We start from the raw sequence: 22582 nt of genomic DNA on the forward strand, positions 1-22582 counted from the left end.
TAATGAGAGGATCAGCTACTGCAAACCGGATATGTGTTTTTCTCGATTTTTCCTCTTGCAATGCTCTTTGTAGCTCACTGGTTGTCAAGGTTTAAAATCAACCCGAACTGTTTTGTTCTCTCCTGCTGCCTAAGCACTAGGGGAAAGGGTCTGTGGCTCATCATAAACCATTTCCACATTTTTAAAGTTTCTGACTCTTCACATAAACACTTCTTAGCTATGATGAGGTCCTTCAGTAAGTACAATTAATCTTTGGAAAGTAGTTTAAAATTTACATAATTTTTACATCCACTGTCTTATTTAACCTTAACCAAAATTGCCTATAGCTCATGGGAGAAGCTCCATTTTGTTGATAAGGAAACTGACCCTGGAAAAGTTTCTAAGTCTCCATGGTGCAAGTGGGAGGATGAGATTTTCCCAACGTTGGGGCGCCTGGGTGGCGCAGTCGGTTAAGCGTCCGACTTCAGCCAGGTCACGATCTCGCGGTCCGTGAGTTCGATCCCCGCGTCAAGCTCTGGGCTGATGGCTCGGAGCCTGGAGCCTGTTTCTGATTCTGTGTCTCCCTCTCTCTCTGCCCCTCCCTCGTTCATGCTCTGTCTCTCTCTGTCCCAAAAATAAATAAACGTTGAGATTTTCCCAACGCTTCAAATTTATATAATTATTTTTTGCCCTACATTTTTCTTTCCACTGATCCTCCCAAAGACTGCTAGGTGAGCAGGTGACATTACCTCAGTTTTATCGATAGAAAAACATGGGCTATGATCTGGCAGAGCTAATGAGCCCTGAAAGTGGAGGTCAGCAGGCTAGGCTCTGTCTCCAGAGGTCACTGACTTGGGTCCTGTTGCCCACAGGTCAGTCCTGGTAGCACCAAGTCTGATTGTTTGCTGCGGAAAACATTTAAATATACATCTCCAAAGTTAAAGAAAGAGTGGAAGAAATAAACTCCTTTATTAGGTGTCTCCCCCTTGTTTTGGCACTTCTTGTCCTGTGAGAAAACACTCTAGTAAAAGCACCCCTAAAAGATTTTAGAGAAAAGCAATTTAAAATTAGAAACTTGATCTTGCCGAATTATCTGTAGGACTGTTGGAGATCAGCCAGTGAAGGACATGGCAAGGGAAGTGAGATGGTAAAAAAAACTAAATGAAAACGGGTTGTGGTTTGGAGTCCCAAAGTGTAATTTAAGGTGCAATGCTCTTAAAAGTTAAATCCAAAGATTTAGTACATGGCTTAGGCCCTATTAAATGACCCTGTGTTTTAAGAACTATCTTAGGAAAGGAACATTTCAAACTCCCCACCCCCTCCACCACCAAAAAATATTATTGGATACCTGCCTGCTTTTCTGTTAAATGATGAAAGACACCCAACACCGGGCCTAACTACTGTCACCCTCTCCTAGCCCTTTGGCAGCCAAAAAGCCACGTGGCCAGGGCTCTCCACCATCTCCGAGTAGAGGGACTTGGAAAAAAGTGGGTATTTGGCCACTGCTGCCCATTGCCACATCTGATCTCTTGGGAAAATGTGCAAATGGGATGGTGGGTTGCTCTTCATCCCTGGCAGCAGCTGTTACAGAAAAGATTGGGAAAGACCCGGCTTGGAGGGAGGCAAAAGTCTCCGAGGCTCCCCTCCCCCAGCAGTTGGCCAAGGCCAGAGCCACCGCGGGAACACCACGCGTCCACGTGCACCAGGCATGCCCAGCCACCCTTCTTACGTAAGAGCCCGGAGATGGAGTTGCCGCCGCTGCTGCTGCTGGTCCCTCTTCCCCGACGGCTAATAATAAACCAGGATCGTAGTTTCTGGGCCGTGGCCACTATCGATTCAGGGTTGGGGGCTCTGTTTGCAACCAGGGCTGTGCGTTTCAGTCATCCCACTTTGGGAGCATGTGCAAGGCCCACCCAAACCAACACGCCATCCCGCCCCCTGACCGGTCCGGACGCCTGCATCTTCACCCGAGCAGTGTCCGGCCCTCCTTCAGCTGTCCTGCTTGGGGCTGGCGGGGTGCGGCTGCCCCATCCCTCCTCTGCCCTGCCCTGCCCTGCCCTGCCCGACCCGGCCCGTCCCGGCCTGGCCACTGCGCCCTCCCTCCGCCCGGGTATCAGGCGAGAGGCGGAGCTGGCCCGGAGCGCCCCGCCCCCACTCTAGAAGGGGCCAGGAGAGTGTTACTCGCGGTCATCCCGGCCCGGGCCTTTTATCTTGGCGCTGCCGGGAGGCGGGAGGAGGAGACACCGGGGGTGGCCCTTGAGCGCCGGCGACACCTTTCCGGGGCTCTATAAATTGAGCACCTGGAATGGGCAGGGGGCCGACGCCACTACCGCCGCCCGCAGTCACAGTCCGGCCACTGACCGCAGCAGCACCCGCAGGCCGCCGCCGCCAGCAGCGGGAACGCTGAGCTACCCAGCAGCAGGGTATCTCGAGGAGCAGCAGGAGGTGGGTGCCCCTGCCCCATCTCTGCCCGGTCGGCGTGGGTGCTGGGACTCAGGCGGCTTTTCCGAGGGCGAGGGGGGTGGGGAGGCAGCCCCTTTCTTCTCTCCGCGGCTTAGGCGGGCGAGTAGGTGGGACCGCCGGGCTGTGAGGGGAGCTCCCGGTGCCCGGGTGAGCAGGCACCGGGGAGGGCGCTGTGCGCGGGCGGGGCCGCCGGGCACCCTAGCCGGGTGAGTAATCTCTTTCGTCCCCGTCCCCCAGCCAGGCCTGGGCTCGACCCGCGGACCACGCGCCGCCATCGCGAGCTTCCGGGAGTCTAAGCTCCGAGCAGCTGTGTGTCCCGCAGGGCCGGGTTGCGAGCGAGACGAGAGTTGGAGAGGGCGGAGCAGGAGCCGGGAATCCCCGCGCACCGGCTCTAGCCAGGCCCCCGGCGCGGGCCTCGGAAAGCGCGTGAAGGCGGGCAGCCCGTCGCCCCAGCCGGCCACCCCGTGCCCCTGCGTCCCTGTGCCTCGGCGCCCGCCCGGCCACCATGATGCAGATCTGCGACACCTACAACCAGAAGCACTCGCTCTTTAATGCCATGAACCGCTTCATCGGCGCGGTGAACAACATGGACCAGACGGTGATGGTTCCCAGCCTGCTGCGCGACGTGCCCCTGGCCGAACCCGGGCTGGACAACGATGTCGGCGTGGAGGTGGGCGGCAGCGGCGAATGCCTGGAGGAGCGCACGCCCCCGGCCCCCGGCCCGGGCAGCGCCAACGGCAGCTTTTTCGCGCCCTCCCGGGACATGTACAGCCACTACGTGCTGCTCAAGTCCATCCGCAACGATATCGAGTGGGGGGTCCTGCACCAGCCGCCACCGCCGGCAGGGAGTGAAGAGAGCAACGCCTGGAAGTCCAAGGACATCCTGGTGGACCTGAGCCACCTAGAGGGCGCGGAAGCCGGCGAGGAGGACCTGGAACAGCAGTTCCACTACCACCTGCGCGGGCTGCACACTGTGCTTTCCAAACTCACGCGCAAAGCCAACATCCTCACCAACAGATACAAGCAGGAGATCGGCTTCGGCAATTGGGGCCACTGAGCCGGGACGCCCCCGCCTGTCCAGCACCCTTACCGGCCCCATCTCTCACCCTCTTTCCCTCAAAGCTATTTTCTTTCTGGCTGTAGGGCGCGAAGGGCGATGGGCGGACTGCAAAGTTAGGCTGGGGGGGGGGGGAGGGGTGCTGCGTACTTGCAGGGGGCGCGGCGGGGCCGCCGAGAGGAAGGGGCCTCTTTGGGAAGTGGGGAAGAGAGTGGTGATGGGAGGCAGGATTGGGGGGTTCAAAGATCGCCCCTCCCGCCAGTGGGTGGTGGGGGGGGGGGCTTGTGTTCTACGTTAGTGGGGATGGGACTGGGCTGACGCCCTGCATTCAGCCTGTGCCTTTCTTGGAGTTTCTTTTCTGTTCTTTCTGGAGGAGAGGAGTGGAGAAGGGGCCATGCCGGGTGCGGCGCGGGGTTGCCACACTTGGGAGCGCCCGCCCGGAGCCGGGCGCTGGGGAAGGCGGGGCGCGCAGCCTCGTACCGCCCTGCCGTTGGGCTGGTGGAGGCCGCAGCGTTGCTAGGATTGCATCAGTTTTCCTGTTTGCACTATTTCTTTCTGTAACAGTGGCCCTGTCTTAAAGTATTTCAAATCTCCTCCTATTCTGAAACTTCGGCGATTCCATTGTGATAAGCGCACAAACAGCACTGTCTGTCGGTAACCGGTACTACGAGATTAATGATTTTCTGTTACACTGTATAGTTGTCCTGTGGCACCCCTACCCCATCCATTCCATGCCCTCCCCGCCCCCACCCCAGTGTGTGTAAGCTGGCACCGTGCCAGCTTGTACGAAGCTTGCCGCTCAGCCAGTGAAAATAATAATGTTATTATGAGAAAGTGGACTTATCCGAAATGGAACCATCTGACATTCTATCGTGCTGTACGTAGAATGATGAAGCGTTCCACTGTTGTTATATGTCTTAAATTTATTTAAAACTTTTTTTAATCCAGATGTAGACTATATTCTAAAATAAAGCAAATGTGTTAACGAAACTCGACAAAAGTTTGTTGCTTTTTCATCTGCCCGTGAATGGCCTAGTAGTGAAATAAAAATAAATTCAATTGATTCTTTTTTTTTTTTTTTGCAAAAGTCAATTTTATTTCCTCTCTGGTATTTCAGACTGGTGGATAATTGGCTCTGTAAGTACTCAGTTTGGTTTGGGAAGTAGCTACCACAAGATTCACTTCCAAGCTTTTTATTTGTAATTCAGTGCCCCGGAGAGGCCCGTACACCTCAAGAAGTTTATAGATACTCAAAGTATCTGGGAAGGGACATACATTTTTCGACCACCTCGGCCAGCTTTTTGCAGTGCTTAATTAGCAGTCTAAACATTTTAAGAAGCCCAAGCACTGACTGAAGTGTTTAGAGGCATATAAACTAATTTCAAAGGCAGAAATTTCACTTGGCTACTGAGAAGTGAAAACTCAGAAAAGAGACACCAGCTAATATTAGTGCACGCACCTTGCAGGTCTTTATTTACAAGACTTTTCATGTGGGTCTTAAGAGATAGTGAAATGTGTTCTAACGTGCGCTGTGGCCTCTTTTCACTAGTTCCCAGGGCAGTGCTAAGTTTTGCTAAGCGGTGCCCAGCAAGGCTTCCAGGTTTTCAGTGAGCTAGCCTGCAGCTGTGGACAGCAGCAGATCCGAGCAAGGCTGCAGCAGGGGCCCCGGGGAACATTTCTTAGATGCCAGTATGATGCTTTCCTGGGATGGTGTTTTGCATTTTCTTTCTTTCTTTGTTTAGGGGGAGTAAGTGTCCGGTCAACTTCAGGTTTTAATCTTGAAGTCGGGAGACATCTCCAAGCTCATAGAGCTTGAATTTAAAATACACAGAATTTTGCAGCACAAACAAAAAAGCAAAATGTTTTCTGTGGTGGGGGCAGCTCAAGTCTATTATCAGCTTCCAGCAGCCGTGAAAAAATGGGGAAGTGTCAAGACCCTGTCAAGACCGGGGTGCTTGCCTTTGCCAGAGAAAGTCAATCATTAATATGTACAGATAAGGGGAACAGCACCCAAGGCAAGGCATACAGCCTCTCGCTTTGTATTCCCTTTAAAATATCAAAGTGCAAGCAGCAAATAACAAAGGAAGGAAACTACAGAAGCCATGTGGTGGAAGGAAACAGCAAGACTTTGCAATCAGAGAGTGGTGTGTTCAAATCCTCTTGTTACTACTTACTAACTAGGAGTATTTAACCATCCATGCTCGTTGCCATGTTTGAAATGAGGGATAATAGTAACTACAATGCTTATTTTGTGGGATTGCAGTGAGGATCACATAAGATGATCTGTTGAATGCCTGACGCCTCGAAGTGTCTTTAGGCACTGCTGAAGGGGGGCTTCCAGGTTTCTCTCTTGCTCTAAATGTTGGTTCATGTCTCCCTTGTCTCCCTTGCCTCTCTCCAGCAGTATGTGAAGAAGGGAGAGCATAATTTGCGTTACATCCCTAAAACAGCAGGTCAACTCTTTCCTTTCTCAAAGTCTCGAGGGAGAACCTGAATTCGAAGCAAAAAGGCATAGCTTGGGCAGATAATTCGCAGAAATTTTAGGAGATGCTAACTGCAAGTTGTTTTAGAATGTTCTTGTGGTATATAGAACACAGATAACAAAACCAAAGAGGATTGAGTTTTTTTGTGTGAACCCGTAAGGTTTCCCAGGCCCAATAACTACCAGCCCACTGATAACTACTGTTTTATTCAAGATTAGTTGATGAGACAGAACAAGGCCAAATCTCCCATAGATTGACCCGGTAAAACTCAAGAAATTTAACATTAAAAAAAAATTTTTTTAATGTTTACTTTTTGAGAGGGAGAGAGAGACAGAGAGAGAGAGACAGAGAGAGAAAAGAAGACAGAGCACGAAGCGGGGGAGGGGCACAGAGAGAGAGAGCGCATGCGCGTCTGCGCACGCACTCACGCACGCACGCACGCACTCACGCAAGTGGGGCGAGGCGTAGAGAGGGAGGGAGACAGGGACAGGATCCGAAGCAGTTTCCAGGCTCTGAGCTGTCAGCTCAGAGCCCGACAGGGGGCTCAAACCCACCAACTGTGAGATCAGGACCTGAGCTGAAGTCAGAGGCTTAACCGACCGTGGCACCCGGGCGCCCCAATTTCTCGCGCTATTTAAATTCGGCTTACGTTCGGAGGTAAACTGAGAGAGTGACTTGACTTTCAGAAGGTCTTTCCTGAGGAGGCTCAAAGGACTTGACAGATTTTTCAAGTCGCAGATACCGCGGGGCAGCGCCCTCAGAGAGATCACGGATGTCTGACGGCGCCCTTCTCCCTGGCAGTTGGTGGCCAAAGGGAAGGCACAGGTAGATGAAGCAGGCAAAATGGAACAGCTCAGATTACAATCGATTACCCTCCAGATGGTCACATTTGATGAGATGTTCTACATCAAAACTGCACACCAAAGCCTTTGAGAAGGCCTGCTTTTGCTGCTGAAAAACAGCTTTCTGCTTTGCTCACATGGGGTGTGTCGTTACGTTTACACGGTGTTCCTTAGGGGTCTGGCCTAATCTACTCTTTCTCTGAGCCTGAACCCGATTGTGAGAAAGCAGCTGGGGTTATGATTGTTGGGACCAGCTTGAAAATTCGCCCCGGGGTCAACAATTTTTCCAAAAACAAAAGTTGTTGTCGTTTGTGCATGCCTCATAGTCTCCCCTTAGTTTTACTTGCTGAGCAAAATTCATGTGGGCAATAGGGTCTCCCCTCCTCCTCCCCCCTGCCTTCTCCCCGTGCCCTCTAGTTCTTGTTGCAAATTGGACACAGTGCTGGTGGATTGAGGGCTCAAATCTTACATACTTTGATTTTTTATTTTTATTTGTAATTTTTTAATGCTTTATTTTTGTGACACACACACACACACACACACACACACACACACACACAGAGTGGGAGTGGGGGAGAGGCAGAGAGAGAGAGAGGGAGACAGAGAATCTGAAGCTGGCTCCAGGCTCTGAGCCATCCGCAGGGCCCCATGTGGGACTCCAACCCATAAACCATGAGATCATAACCTGAGCAAAGTCGGATGCTCAACCGACCCAGCCCCTACGTATTTTTTTTTTTAAAGGTAACTATCTTTTTATGGGACATCTAGTACATGGATGCCAATTATTACGTCCTTGTGCGATTTATTTTGAAGAGTTTTGAATGAAATAGTGACAGAAGGAATGTTTTCCCTAAATTTTAGGGGCAATTTTTACCCCCAACAGATTAAAAAAAAAAAACAAAACTGGACCAGAAGCTCATGAAGACTTGAAACATGTGGACTATTGGACTGGTCTCTTAAAATTAATGATGAATCTTTTTAAAATTTCAAACTTTATGTAGTTTCTGATCAAGGCTAAATTGCTTTAATCAGCAAAATAATTTAAACTTAAAGTTATTTGCTTTTGCTTTTAAGATTGGGTCTGATTTTTTTGTTGTTGTTTTTAGTAACTCAGGGAAATTTAGACGTTGTTCTTGAGTTACTGTAAACACCTTATTATGTCTCTAGTTAGTTCATTTGGAACTGTGTAGAACTTTCTGGTGAGTGGTGGAGATAATGATAGTGTATTACCAGTAACCATTTCTGTATCTAGAAGCCAATACCATCCTTTGTCTCATGCAACCGGGGCTCCTTCCCTGGGTCCCCCCATGCCGATCTCTGTAAGGCCTTGTGACTCCCCTTAGAGCCAAGGAATGCCCAGAGCTTGTGTGCCCCTATATCTAGACCACACTTGGGTACCTGGGTCCCCAGAGTTCCTCATCCACATGGCCCTGAGCCCAATCCAGGGACTTCCTAGACACTTGCCCTGAGTTTATTCTCCTGATGGTGGACATGCTTAGATGGTGGATGGGGCTTGGATGCAAACTGGGTGGTCCAAGGATGGAGCTGGAGGGGGGAAAGATAAGGGGATGGAGTGGAGATTGGAGGTCCCCCCTGGGTTTCAGGATGGACAAAGGGTTTGAAAGCCTACAGAAAGGAAATAAGACGTGAAAGCAGCTCAAGCCTTAAAATCTCCTCCAGTATTGGCATCTGAGGATCCTAGGGTTTTTCTCCATGTTTCCCACATTCCTCAGGAGTCTCCCTGCTACATTGAAAGAATGTTATTTAATTAATGAAATGTTGGTTAAGGAAGAGGAAAACCACATCTGTACACAGAGCTTTTCCAGCTGCTTGCTATTCAGGGCTTGAATGGCGCTGATTATAGCAAATACCCAAACTGATACGCCTTCCATACAAACCATGAAGATTTCGCCTCCTCAAATTTTCTTTCATCTGTTGTTGTTGTTGTTGTTGTTGTTGTTAATTACTGCGTTAGCTGTTTTCTCCTTAGTGTCAAAAGTCTTGGTCAAGTTAAAGCAGAAAACTAATAGTTGGGCATCTGTCTAAACAAGGCCCACCGAAACCACAACTGTCTCATCAGCCCTTCCTGTTTTGGCATTCTCTGTATTAAGGAGAATGTTTTGTTTTGTTTTGTTTTTTGTACCTTCCCATTCTTTTTCTTTTATTTGATTACTTCTTTGTCTATTGTTTCAGAATGCTTTGCCTAGCAGTTCTAAAATACATCTGCCGGTGTGCCCTACTTCAGTAAGCCCAAACTGGTAAGAATTTTGATTGGAGAAAGTTTTTTTTTTAATCATTTAGTTAAGACCAGGGTGATAGAAGGCAGCTTTCTGTCTGACCTTGAATTGTCTGGAGAAAGTGCTTTCCAGCATAGTAGATAAGACTGCAAAAATACTCGCAAAACATGGAGCCCAGTTCTTTATTTTAGCTAAATAAACAATGTTGGGGGTGGGGTGTTTCCTATCCTCTGTTTTACTCTTCAATACCCGCCTTACTAGTGTTGATATGTGCACTTTTATCAACGAACGTTCGGTTAACAGGATGAAACCGAACATGATTCATTTGATGTTTTCAAAGGTAGAAACTAACTTTGTAGTTTTTTTTTTTTTTTTACCTTTTGAATACCACACTGCTGAGGTAAAGAATGTTATAGCTTGTGGGTGAGCTCAATAGGGCCAATTAAAACCTCACTACTCTTCCACCATGTTGAAATACCTGACAGAACTTGCTGTGTCCTTGGATAATGGCATTTTTTTTTTCCTTCTTAGCAGACATCTAATTGAGGAGATTTCCTGTTTGGTAGTCAAGCAAAGATGAAAACGAAAGTGCCACATTGTTGGTTGTGACCAAGGTATTTAAAATGTTCCAGTTGTTCACAATGGGATAATCATTTTAAGCCCTGCTTTTTTTTTTTTTAATGAAACATATGCGTTGTGAAAGAACTCGTGTATATACGATAGCAGCCAAGCTATGTGTAGAATGCGCAGTGTAGTTAGCATACTGTGGTCATTCAAAACAAGCTGTAGTATTTCGTGACATCTAATTGACATTGCAGCTTGTAACTCATCGATGCTTTGAGGGTATAATTTAGTTTCTGTTGTGATAAGTACTTGCTGACAGTTCCTTCATAGCTTAAATGTTTGGAGGGAGAGTGCCAGAAATTTAGATGTTTCACCCAAGTGTTGGGGGCTGGGAGGGATCTCAACACCGGCCGCCCTTTCCAACCAGTGGGTTTGAAAGCAGAGGAAAAGGCCTACTCCCTGGAGCCAGTTTAGTCTCAAGTAGAAACAGGGAGGTGCCAAGACAAGCCTGCCGAATTGCGTCTTTCCAAATTTACCAGATGTCACCGCACCGTCCCTGGGTCAACGTGATAAGGGCAGTGATGGAGAAAGGCAGTGTGTGTTTTGGGACACTCCCACCCATTGGAAGCCTGAGGAGTGGGGAAACAATCCTTCTCCTTTTTTAATTTATTTTTATTTGTTATTTTTATTTTTATTTGTTTTTATTTATTGTTTGTAAAGATTTAAATTTTATTTATTCATTTTGAGAGAGAGAGAGAGAGAGAGAGAGAATGCGAGCAGGGAGGGGGCAGAGAGAGAGAGAGAGAAAGAGAATCAGAATTGTAAGCATGATCTCCAAGGTCCACGCAGAGCCCAATGTGGGACTCGAACTCACGAACCATGAGATCATGACCTGAGCCGAAATCAAGAGTCAGACACTTAACCGACTGAACCACCCAGGTGCCCCTCGTTTTCTTTTGATAGCAGATTGGTACCTTTTTCGCTGACTAGAAAGGCAGCAAATATTAGGTTGAAGCATATGAAATTGTCACTTTTGCCGGCGCAAAATGGTCAGATGATCCCCGATTTGAGCAATGAGATGCCCCTCTGTGGATGTTCTGTAGCCCTTTCCTATCACCTTAGGAAACTATTGTTTGCAAACTCAGGGTTAGCCTGATTTCCATCTAGAAGGAGTGGGTGACCAAAAAAAAGGGGGCGGTCAAGGGGGACAATTGTATAAGGGAGACAAATAGAATAAAAGAAAGAGGAGACTTGAAGAGAAGAAATGAAAAAGTGGCAGAGAAGCTGTGGCACACTGTGTTTTCTAAAAAAGGTTGCAAAGTTATTTCTGGCCCTGAATGCTCTTCCACAGCCTTGCCACCTTCCAGCAAGAGGTAGAATCTCCCTTTCCTCACCCTGAATTTAGGGGGAGCTCTGCCGCTGCCTTGATCAAATAGACGTGGCCATCACTTCCAAGGCCAGGCCATAAAGGGCGATACATACTCCTCTTGTGTGAGATCCATGGCTGTCTCTTGAGACGCTCGCCCTTGGAGCCTAGCTGCAGTGCTGTGAGGAAGCCCAGGCCACGTGGAGAGGTCACCTGTAGGTGTTCCAGCTGACAGCCTCACTGAGGTCACAGCCAGCAGCCGGCATTTCACTGCCGACCATATGAGCAACACTTCGATTGATTCTAGCCCCCAGCCTTCCAGCCACTCCAGCTGATGGCAAGTGGAGCAGAGACAAGCTGTCCCTATCAAGCCCTGTCCAAATGCCAAATTTCAGACTTGCATTGCAAAATATTTTCTTTTTTTAATATGCTTTTATTTATTTTGGAGAGAGAGAGAGAAACAGAGCATGAGCAGGGGAGGAGCAGGGAGAGAGGGAGACACAGAATCTGAAGCAGGCACCAGGCTCTGAGCTGTCAGCACAGAGCCCGACTCAGGGCTCGAACCCGTGAACTGTGAGATCATGACCTGAGCCGAAGTTGGACACTTAACCGACTGAGCCACTCAGGCGCCCCGTGTTGCAAAATATTTCCATTCTCCGAAGCCACTAAGTGGTGTGTTACACAGCAATGGATCTCTGGAACTCCAAATTTTAGGACATTGTAGAACTAGGTGCAAACACTTGAAAATAGAATGTAATTCTGTAGGATGGGGTTGATTTTATCACATTTGCCTGCATAACAGCTTCTAACACACCTTGAACCTTTGGAAACATTCACCTGATGGCTGATGTGGAGAAGGGTTCAAAGTGACATTTTACAGTGAAAGTTCAGCTTGGTGGGCAGAGTGATGGTCCCCCAAGGATGTTTGTGACCTAGTCATCCAAACCTGTGAATGGATCTCCTCACATGGCAAGGGGTAATGAAGGTTGCAGCTGGACTGAAGGCTCCTAATCGCCTGATGGAGCGATGGAGAAATTATCCTGGATTATCCAGATGGGCCCAATGTAATCACGAAAGTCTTTAAAAAGGGAAGCAGGAGGGGGCACCTGGGTGGCTCAGTCGGTTAAGCGTCTGCCTTCGGCCCAGGTCATGATCTCATGGTTTGTGAGTTCGAGCCCCACACCCAGCTCTGTGCTGACAGCTCAGAGCCCGGACCCTGCTTCGGATCCCATGTCTCCCTCTCTTTGCCCCCCCACCCACCCCCACCTCTTGCACTCTCTCTCTCAAAAATGAATAAAAAATTAAAAAAAAATGGAAGTAGGAGGCCAAAGTGTCCAAGGGCCAGAGTGACACAGCACGAGGAAGTCACGATTTGCCCTTGTCAACTTTAAAGATGGACAAAGGGGTCACGAGCCAAAAAGTGTTAGGCAACCTTTAGAAGCTGGAAAAGGCAAGGAAACAGATCATCCCTAGAGCTTCCAGAAAGCACACAACCCTTCAAACACCCCAGTTTTAGCCCAGCGAGCCCTGTAGACTTCTGACTTCCAGAACTGTAACATGATAATTTTGCATTGTCTCAAGCCCCTAAGTTTGTGAGAATTTGTTCCAGGAGCAATAGGAAACGGAAACACCCGGCCTCGAGCATGTGGCCAGAAAACAAACAGGTTAGATTCTTGACACTTAATCCATTCGCTGCCTTGGGCTGGCTGGAATATAGAATTTCGAGTACAACAACTTGTTGAGAACAGAATTGAAAGGTTCTTTTTGCCTTCTTTTGTGAAAGAGACTTTATTTTTCTTTTCAGCTCTAACCTTGGTGACAGTAGCCCTGAATAAATAGACACTAGTTGTGGGCGTGGCCACCGTAGAACTAGAAGGGCTCACTTCAAATATAGTGGCAGTCTTTATTATGGATTTTTTGGTTAAGATCTTGCGCTCCCTCTCTCCCCATTTTTATTTGTTTCTCACTTCTTTCCCTTCTAAAGCTATTTTGTGACATGTCTGTGTAGCATTCATTTCTGCAGCCCCACACGTCTTTATTAGTTTTGTTTTTTATTGAGAGAATTGCATGCGATGAAATCTACCGATCGTAAGCACGTAGTTTGAGTTTTGACAAGTGCACACGCCGATGTAACTGGCACCTCACTAAAGGTACACAGAGTTCCCATCACCCTACAATGTTCCCCGTGCTCCTTTCTGACCCCATCTCCCCTAAGACCCAAGCAATCACTATGCTGATTTCTATCCTGATATGTAATGTGGCCTGTTTTTGAACTTCATATGAATTGAATCACACAATATTATATGATTGGTGATCTTTGGGGTGTGGCTTCTCTCATTCAATGTAATATTTCTGAGATTCACCCACACTCCTGCATAAGTCAGTAAGTGGTTCACTCCTTTTTATGGCTGAGTAGTGTTCTATCTTATAAATGTCCACACTATGTTCATCTGTTTTCCTGTGAATGGATATTTAGGTTGGTTCCATTTTTTAACTTATTTAATTTAGCTTTTATTAATAAAGTTATAAAGAACATTCTAGTTGAAGCCCTTTTTTTGATAAATGCATAGGAATGGGATTGCTAGTTCATAAGATAGATATATGTTTAACTTTATTTTTTTAATGTTTATTCATTTTTGAGAGAGAGAGAGAGAGAGACAGAGTGTGAGTGGTGTAGGGGCAGAGAGAGAGGGAGACGCAGATTCCAAAGTAGGCTTCAGGAGGCTCCGGGCTGTCAGCAGAGTCCGACGTGGGGCTAGAACTCATGAACTGTGAGATCACGACCTGAGCTGAAGTTGGATGCTTAACTAACTGAGCCACCCAGGCCCCCCAATTTTTTTTCAAGTTTCCTTATTTATTTTGAGAGAAAGAGACAGAGAGTGAGGTAGAGGCAGAGAGAGAGAAGGAGACTGAGAATTCCCAGCAGGTTCTGCGCCATCAGTGTGGAGCCCGATGCGGGGCTCAAACTCATGAACCGTGAGATCGTGACCTGAGCTGAGATCAAGAGTCGAACACTTAACTGACGGAGCCATCCAGGCGCCCCCAGTATATGGTTAACTTCATAAGAAACTGCCAAAGAGTTTTCCACAGTGGTTCTACCATTTACCTCCTCGCCAGCAATGAATGAGAGATCCTGTTGTGCGGCCCCTTTTGATTAGCCATGTCTTCACACTGGCTCCTAGTACTCCCAGTTCTGACTGAAGGATGACAAGTTAGTGCTGGGGTAGAGTATAAAAGATTCCCGAAGGAGAGAAGCATATTAAATGGTGTCTTGGTGAACATGAGGGTCACAGTAAGAGACATGGTATGGTTAGGTGAGGCAGAAAGAGAGGTGGTACCAGGAGTGAAAGAAAACCAGGATTCAGAGTCCCAAGAATCTGGATTTAGCCCCAGTTCCACCAGTTCATTCTGTCTTTCCTGGGGGTGGGGGGACGGGGCTTAATTAGCTTCTTGGAATCTTGGAGTCCTTCTCCTTTTGCAAACTGGGGTTAATATCTCCCTGGATTAATAGTAATAGCAACGAATTACCACTCGGTGCACACTTAGTGCACACTTTTTTCTTCAAAGGAAGAAGGAAGTCATTACTACTATCACTAGTGCAAACCTCATGCATTATCTCATGTTTCTCCTCACAAGGGCCCTATGAAGTAGGTATTACTATTATTCTCATTTTACAGAAGAGTAGATTGTCTTCAAGACTGCTTATTGTTTCCCAGTATCTGTTCTCTCCTTATTCCCCCAATTTTACCTGGGAACATGGTCACCCCAAATGAAGCTATAATTTTCTGCTTCCCTCGCAGCTAGGGGTAACCAAGTGACAGAGTTCTAACTGATAAGCTAAAAGCCTAAGTTTCACCTCTGACTTCCAGGAGGTATCATTAAAGGATGGGAGAGGACCTCCATTCCTTTCATCTTGCTGTGAAATAGACCAACATGGGCTGGCAGGAGCTCCAGCAGCCACGTTGGATATATAAGGTGGCAGCACTGTGTTTAGAAAAGCAGGACAGGAGAGATAGGATCTGAGTTTCTGATGGTCATGGATGGCCTACCTCTGAACTTTGATCTCAAAAGCCAGAAATACACTATCTTGTTTAAGCCACTGTCATTTCTGTTGCTCGTGGCCAAATCTAATCCTAATACTGAAATAAGGGCTTGAAGAATTTGTTATAAGGAAAACCGAGTCTTCAAGATATTACAGTGATTAAATCATATCTTGTAAAAATCTTGAAGTAAGTGTTAGTTTGTTAATTAAATGTGATGGCCAGGGAAAGTATAAAAAGGAAACCTTTGAGGAAGGAGAATCTTTTCTTTTACCTGATTTGTTCCTTAAGGCTTTATGAGACAATGCAACCAAATTCTAGACTATTCTGACTATTTAATCTGTGAATTTTCTTGTCCTCTTTTTCTTTTGTTTCTTTTTTCTTCCTTCATTGACTTCATTGCTTATTAGTATATGCACTGATGAGAATTCACACTAGAAGCATTAGGTTCTTGTTAATAACTCTTATAAAGACTTTGAAAGAGCATAAACTCAACCTCAAAGCAATCATTCCTGAATTGGGGCCTACAGGGAGTGAGAAGGCGGATAAAGGAACTGGAATGGTTCCCACCCCCAGCCCTCCCCAGTGTGATGTTGGAAGGCAGAATAAACAGGAAGTGGGGTGTGGGGGGAGGACTAGCTGGGAGAGAGACTCCAAAACAGTCTGCACCTGCTCAACCCAAACTCGGAAGGATCAAAGTTCTAAAACAAAAGGCCCAATCTCTCCCTCTCTCCCTCCCCTCTTTCTTTCCTTCCTTCTGTGTTAAGGTGTACTGGAATCAAATGCAAGAGCTCGGATGTGGCTCCAGGAATTTCCAGTCTAACAGGAAAGACCAAATGTAGTAAACAATCCAGCAACACCAAGAGAGAGAAAATGGTGTTAGGCAGGGCTCTGGGAACACTCAGGAGGAAGTTTGCATGGAAGTGATGCTTCATTCAGTAAATATTTATTGGGGACCTACTGTGTGCCAGACACTGGGCTGTGTGCTAAGTGATGATAGGGAACATTCCACAGTCCCTGCCATCAAATAAACAGACAAATAAACAGGCAGTTACAGTGCAGCTTAATGTGCTATGATAGGTGGGTGCAGGGTGCTACGCGAGCTCAGAAGAGAGGCTCTTACCCAGATCTGGGGTTGAGGACCATTCTCTTAGACAAAGTGACCTCTATGATGGGATCTGATGGGAGAGTGTGGATTCGCCAAGGGAAAATGGGGTTGGGATGGATTCTCTGGGGCTGAGAGCCTTGGAACAAGGTTGGGGGGAGGGTGACACATAAGCAGAAGCAATGCTATGAAGATATTATTTTTTTAATGTTTATTTTTGAGAGAGAGAGAGAGAGAGAATGAGTGGGGGAGGGGCAGAGAGAATGCCAAGCAGGCTCTGTGCTCAGTGTGGAGCCTGACTCGGGGCTTGATCCCATGACTCTGAGATCATGACCTGAGGCGAAATCAGATGCTTAACCAACTAAGCTACCCAGGTGCCCCTGTGAAGAGATTTTTAAAGCATGCTGAGGATCTGCCTCCTGATGTGATACACTGAGAAGGAAACCTCACTTCCGTGATCATCTTGCCCAACATACACAAGTTCTGTCCAACCATGAGCAAGCCCCAGACACATCCAGATTGAGGGACATTCTACACAATAGCTGGTCTATACTCTTCAAAGTGTCAAGGTCATAAAAGGCAAAGACTAAGGAACTGCTCCACAATAAAAGAGATTAAAGAGACAGGATAAGTGAATGCCACATATGATCCTGGACTAGCTCCTGGCCCAGTAATGTTGACAACATCTATATCTACGACTATATCCCTTTTGCTATAAAGGGCATAATCTATTCAACTGGGAAAATTTAAATGAAGTCTGTATATTGTAAAAATGTTCATTTTAGGATTCTGATTATTGTATTGCAGTTATATGTTGTTATTCTCATTCCTAGAAAAATATACCCTGAAGTATTTAGTGGGAGAGGGGTGTGTTTTCAATTTACTCTCAAATGATTCAGAAAAAACAGATATAAAATGAGATATCTGGAGAAGGGGTATATGGAAAGCTTTTGAACTATTCTTGCAACCTTTCTGTAAGTTAGAAATTATTTCAGGGGTGCCTGAGTGGCTCAGTTGGTTAAGTGTCTGACTCTTGACTCGGCTCAGGTCATGATCTTGTGTGTTTGTCAGATCAAGCCCTGTGCTGGGCTCTGCACTGACAGTATGGGGCCTGCTTTGGATTGTCTCTCTCCCTCTCTTTCTACCCCTCCCTCTCTCAAAATAAATAAATATATTTTTTTAAAAGAAATGATTCCAAAACAAGGAGTTAAAAAAAAACCCCACATGTTAGCATTTGGACTTTATCTGAGGACAATAAAAAATGGCGGTCCCTGGGAGGGTTTTGTGCTTTCAGATGAAGCCTGCGCTGCAGTCCAGTGAATGGTTTGATCCGGGGTGGACTCATGGCCGGTTCAGAGGCTCTTGTGATAATTCAGATGACCAATGACGGTGGCCTCCAATAAAGCGTTGGCCAAGGAGGCGAGAAGTGGGTAGATAGAGGAGGTATCTAGGAAGTAAAAATCAGAGGGTGTAGTTGGATGTTGTGGAGGTTATGGAGAAGGAGGGGTCAGCAGTGACCTTTGGGATTTTTTTCTGCAGTGTTTAAGTGGTTCCGTGTGGAATTTGTAAGATAAGCACCAGAGGCAAAGGAGCAGATTGTAGGCAGAAGACTGATGTGAATTTTAGACCTACCTACCAAGCCGGCTACGGCTACTGCATTCCCCACCTGAGCTGATGGCAACTCCAGCAGTTGCTCAGGCCCAGACTTTGGGGGGACTCTTGACTCTTCTCTTTCTCTCACACGTCACATCCAAACTGTCTGGCAGGCTTGTTGGTTCTGTCTTCAGAAAATACCGACTACCTGACCCCTTCTCACCACCTCCACTGATACCGTGCTGGTTCAAGCCACTGTGATATCCCATCTGGATTTGTTTGTCGCTTCTTGACGGGTCTCTGCACCTACCCTTCCTCTCCACGGTAGCCAGATGGATGTTACTAAAACATGCCACTCTTCTGCTCCAACTTTGCAAGGACTCCTAATGACTCTCAGTGTAAAAGCCAGTGTCCTTCCAAAGGCCTTTACACTCTGCATGGAATGCTCTGTAGCACTACTCTGATCTCCCGTCACACCCTTCTCCTTGTGCGCTCTGTCCCAGTCATGCCAGCCACTTCGATTCTCCTTCACCTTGCAAGACATGCTCCAGCCTTGGGACCCTTGCTCTTGCAGTCTTCTCTTCTGGAATGCTTTTTCCCCAGATATCAGTGTTAACAGAACATCCCGAAATGACAAGATCTTAAGTAAGAGACTCATTTCTCAGTCTTGCATAAAGGAAGTATGAAGGCGAGGTGTTCCAGGATGCTATTGTGACCCCGTTGTAGGTGTTCTGCTGGGCCTCGGTGTGAAATGCTGCCACGTTCAGAGTTTCTCATATTTTCCATTTTCATTTTTATTTCAGCATAGGGCACTGGTAATGCGTTTTAGCCGCATGCTATTATCTAACGCGACCCGTACCAAGAGCCCCAAGTGTGAGTGAAGCTTTGCTAAAGAGATGGAAAGGACTTAAAATGACAATAAATAACAGTGATATACTCTCTGACGTGTAAGCTTCTTTGTGAAAGGAATGTATATATCAATTTATCTGGCTTAATAAACCAGCAGGATCGAAGGGTTGCAAGAGTTAAAAAAAGAATTTTAACAGCAGGAGATCACTTCCCAGAATTTGACATGTTCACAAACGCCTTTTAAGAATCAAGGTAGGCAAAATATATGTATTATAATATCTCCCATAGAGAAAAGGCCTTTAGGGATATGCAATATTCTCTGACTACTGGTTGTCTCTGCATGAGCGATAAGGGGAAAGTTTATTTTTTATGATCTCTTTTTAAAATGATTGGTTTGCTTAATTTTTTTTTAGTGTACATAAAACCCTACCCTCAAACCCAAGGCAGAACAGAGAGCCAAGGGGTGATGTGTATTACTCAGCGAGGAGGCTGCTAACGCATGAATAGTCCCATGTGCCCTGAGTGACGCAGCCGTGGCACCACAGTGGTGGCACATGTGTCAGAGGTGGGGGGAGCCCCGACTTACGCCAACTCCTGAGTTACCAAGAAATTCTGTTCTAACTTCCTACAAACAAAGTTCCTTTGGGGGAAGTGCGGTATGGTTGAGTAGTTTCCTATTCGTTTGTAAGAGTCTTGGCTAAGCAGGAGTTTGCTTCATTTAGAAACCCAGGACACAGTAATCAAACCATAGTGAACACAAATGATTTGTTGTGACATTTCCAACTCCTATCAAGATGTACCATGCCAATTTGGGGGAAAGGTTGGGGAAAGGATAGGCATCCTTTAGTTGCAGAACACTGGGAAATCGGGATTATTCCAAACCTTTCACCCAGCAGTGATACGGACATTTGGCAAAACATTTAAATGCGTGTTGTATATGTAGCAAAAGAGAAAGGTAGGGGGTGGGGGCTTGGATACTTAACAGTAGAGAAATGGAACCAAAGAAGATGAGATCATAACCGGTGTGGAAGGCACCTCTATTGAGGGTAAGGAGACCGAAAGGAGCACGGCACAGCTGGGCAGGACAAGCGTGCTGTTGAGAGGGTGGCAGTCCACGTGCACGGTCAGAGCCAAGGTCTATGAGAAGAGAGGTCAGGAGGAGTTAATCTCAACATTTTCCCTCTGGAAAATGCGTCTCAGAAAGGTAGAAATAAACATTTTGGGATCAGTGCTTTGTAAGACCAGATGCATTCCCGCCTCAGCAAGCTAATTCCTTCTCCAAAGACGTCTTTGTAAATCTGTAACTCTAACTCTGTAATATAACACCTGGTAGGAATTCTAGCCCTTTCTCCACAAAGGTCAATTTCTTACTAATGACTCTTCTCTCCTGGAAACACCCTATTGTCTGAAGTGGGTTACAGAAATTTGATGATTATTCCAAGATAAAATAATTATCTACATTTGTTGATTTACATGTTTTTGCCAAAAGAAACCATTTGTTCATTCAATGGAGACAATAATCCTATCTGAGAAGGTATGTTCTTATTTATGTTGGAAATTCCCTTTTCAAGGCAAGCCTATGACTCTGTGCAATCATGGACACCATGTTTTGACAGTTCACAGCATCAGGGGCATCACTGTTATCAGAAAGCAGCCCTGTGGGTAAGTTTTACTTCTTAGCTCAAGTGATGTTAGTTACCTTTATATCAGTGGCAGGGCAATCTATTAATTTTGGTCTTCACCCGCCCGTACAATGCCCTGTGCTCATTCTGAACATTATGGTTTGCAAAATACGGTTCATTCATATGTGTTTGCAGCTATTATATTTTAATTCTACTCAACTTGAAAAGACAGTGTCTTTTGTTCTTAAATCATGTAAATTAAAATGCAGAGGAATAGCCACTGTGATATTCAAATCTGATTTTTGAATCACCTAAGTCAAAGAAGTCAGGGTTCCATTTTCTTGGCAAATGCAGCTTGTAGACCTTATTGTTTCTTTGCTTTTGTCCCTAAGGTGAATTAGGGGTCTTACAGAATCTTCTCACCAAGAGAGCTTCTAAAGTTCATACTATCAGGCTGACATCAGAAATGTGCCCTCCATCGGGTTTTTCCACAGTAGAAAAGCAGATAATTTTGTAACCTTAAAACGATCGCCCGAATAAGGGCTGTACCTCATGGAGGGATAGAGTGGGAAGAGATGTGTAAAATACTGAAAACCCAGGTAAAAAGAATGATATGATGCATGGATGGTAATCCTGAGTATATGAAAGGGAAGCACCCAGGAGATAACCTTATTTGCTCCTTAAAACAGTGGTGAGATGTCCTGCTAGAAACCTGCTTGGACTTCATGCTTCTCATGATACTCACAGAATAAGGTGGCATCTCTTCCCTTCCAGGTTAACTCCATTTGTACATACTGTTTTTCCCAAAGCAGTTTCTTTCTGTTTAAATAACCCACGCTGCCTTTAAAAAGTCTTGCATGAGAATTAACTTGCATATGATCCTTAACCACTCAGTAAACATTAAAGTGTCATGTGAATGCTTAATCTTACAACAGGGGGACATAAATCTACCTGACAATAAAGATGTAAAAGGCAATGCTAAATTTCCATCATATTGTAACTAAAAAGAAATTAATGAAGACGTTTTAGTATTATAATTCTTGTAAGGCAAGTAGTAACTCTACAAAAGACTTTAACAAATGCTTCTAGTCTAATGCTCCCCCCACCCGATTACTTTGAGGTGAGTGAAAACATTCCGATGAAACAGTTGTTTATACAAATATCTGTGGTCTATTATTTATGTGTATATTGAAAACCAGATAATGGGATTCCTGAAAGATTAGAGCTGAAAAGAATCTTTGAAATCTATCTAGTATATTTCCCATTAACTAGTCTGTGACACAGGCAAGATTTGAGTTTAGGTCTCTCAACTTCTAGATCGTTGTTCCTTTCATCAGGCTGAGTTCTTTACTGTTTTTCTTTAAATTATTTAATTTTTGAGAAAATCAATAATTTTACCAATACCCTTTTAGGGTTTTATCTTTGGATATGAATTTCTAAAATTTCGGCAATATCACTTACCAGCCTCTATGGGAAAGCTGGGGAAAGGATCATTTCATAATGCATATTAGAAATAATTTTTAAGTCTAAGAAATAGCTCTCTGTGCCTCAAACATGGGTCAAGAATGCTTATTAGCAAAGTAAGTCTTTGAACATTGAAAAGATTTCGTTTTCACTTATGAATTCTGTAAACTTTTTCTTCTGTGATGGTCACGTTGAGTCCCTGTTTAAATCAAAGATTAAACGCCCAAACTCACTGTAGGAAAATAAATGTTCCAAGTTTTGGTTGTACAACTTTAAGGAAAATCTAAAGTCCTTTTTTGTTGTTGTCTCATTCAGATCATAATAAATATTTCATTCCCAACCTAATGGATTTGGCTTGGAGGTACCTTACATAGCCATATTGTGATGTTAGGGTTTGGTTTGTTTTAAAAATTTATAGCAATTCCAAGCAGAAGTTAGATCTGTTCTCACAACTGCCAATACCGCAGGCCATTTTCTATAAACATCTTCTCAAAAAAAAAAAAAGAAAAATCAAACACACATTACCCGAAGAACCAGAGACATGGCTGTTTCTGGTTCTGATCTTAAGAGACATCAACTTTTGCTTGGCCAAATGCAAGTGAGAAGGGAATTGATGAAGGCTGATCACCTATTCCAAGGAATTCTGCCTGGGGATGGAAAAAATTGAGGAGGATGTCTCTGACATCACTTACTTATTTAATTTAAAGCTTATTTCTGAGCTGAGATAAGAAAGCAGAAGTAGTGAGAGAATCCATCTAGTCCAAAATAAGTTGAAGAACTATTTATTTTGTCTTTCTTACTTTAAAAATATAAGCCCTTTGAGTTAAATGCGTACTTACCATATGACCTAGCAATTCCTTTCTTAGGTATTCATCTAAGAGAACTAAAAACATAGGTCCACACAACGACTTCTACACA

At 45.5% G+C, this 22582-nt stretch overlaps 1 protein-coding gene and 1 long non-coding RNA gene across 2 annotated transcripts in view; both read left to right on the forward strand.

Annotated features, from left to right (window-relative positions):
- The first annotated feature begins 2945 nt into the window (after positions 1 to 2945).
- Positions 2946 to 4558, forward strand: MID1IP1 (MID1 interacting protein 1). The gene has a single exon (XM_027054059.2). It carries the CDS (start codon positions 2948 to 2950, stop codon positions 3497 to 3499), a length of 552 nt encoding a protein of 183 aa, XP_026909860.1. The 5' UTR covers positions 2946 to 2947; the 3' UTR covers positions 3500 to 4558.
- Positions 4559 to 6435: 1877 nt separating this feature from the next.
- LOC113597566 (uncharacterized) overlaps positions 6436 to 22582 on the forward strand; it is a 267813-nt gene continuing 251666 nt past the window's right edge. Inside the window, exons 1-3 of the long non-coding RNA XR_008290078.1 lie at positions 6436 to 6639; positions 9018 to 9082; positions 9593 to 9675. This is a non-coding gene — a long non-coding RNA (uncharacterized LOC113597566). The remainder of the gene's footprint in view (positions 6640 to 9017; positions 9083 to 9592; positions 9676 to 22582) is intronic.

This window comes from Acinonyx jubatus, chromosome X (genome assembly GCF_027475565.1).
Source record: "Acinonyx jubatus isolate Ajub_Pintada_27869175 chromosome X, VMU_Ajub_asm_v1.0, whole genome shotgun sequence".
Taxonomy (NCBI): domain Eukaryota; kingdom Metazoa; phylum Chordata; class Mammalia; order Carnivora; family Felidae; genus Acinonyx; species Acinonyx jubatus.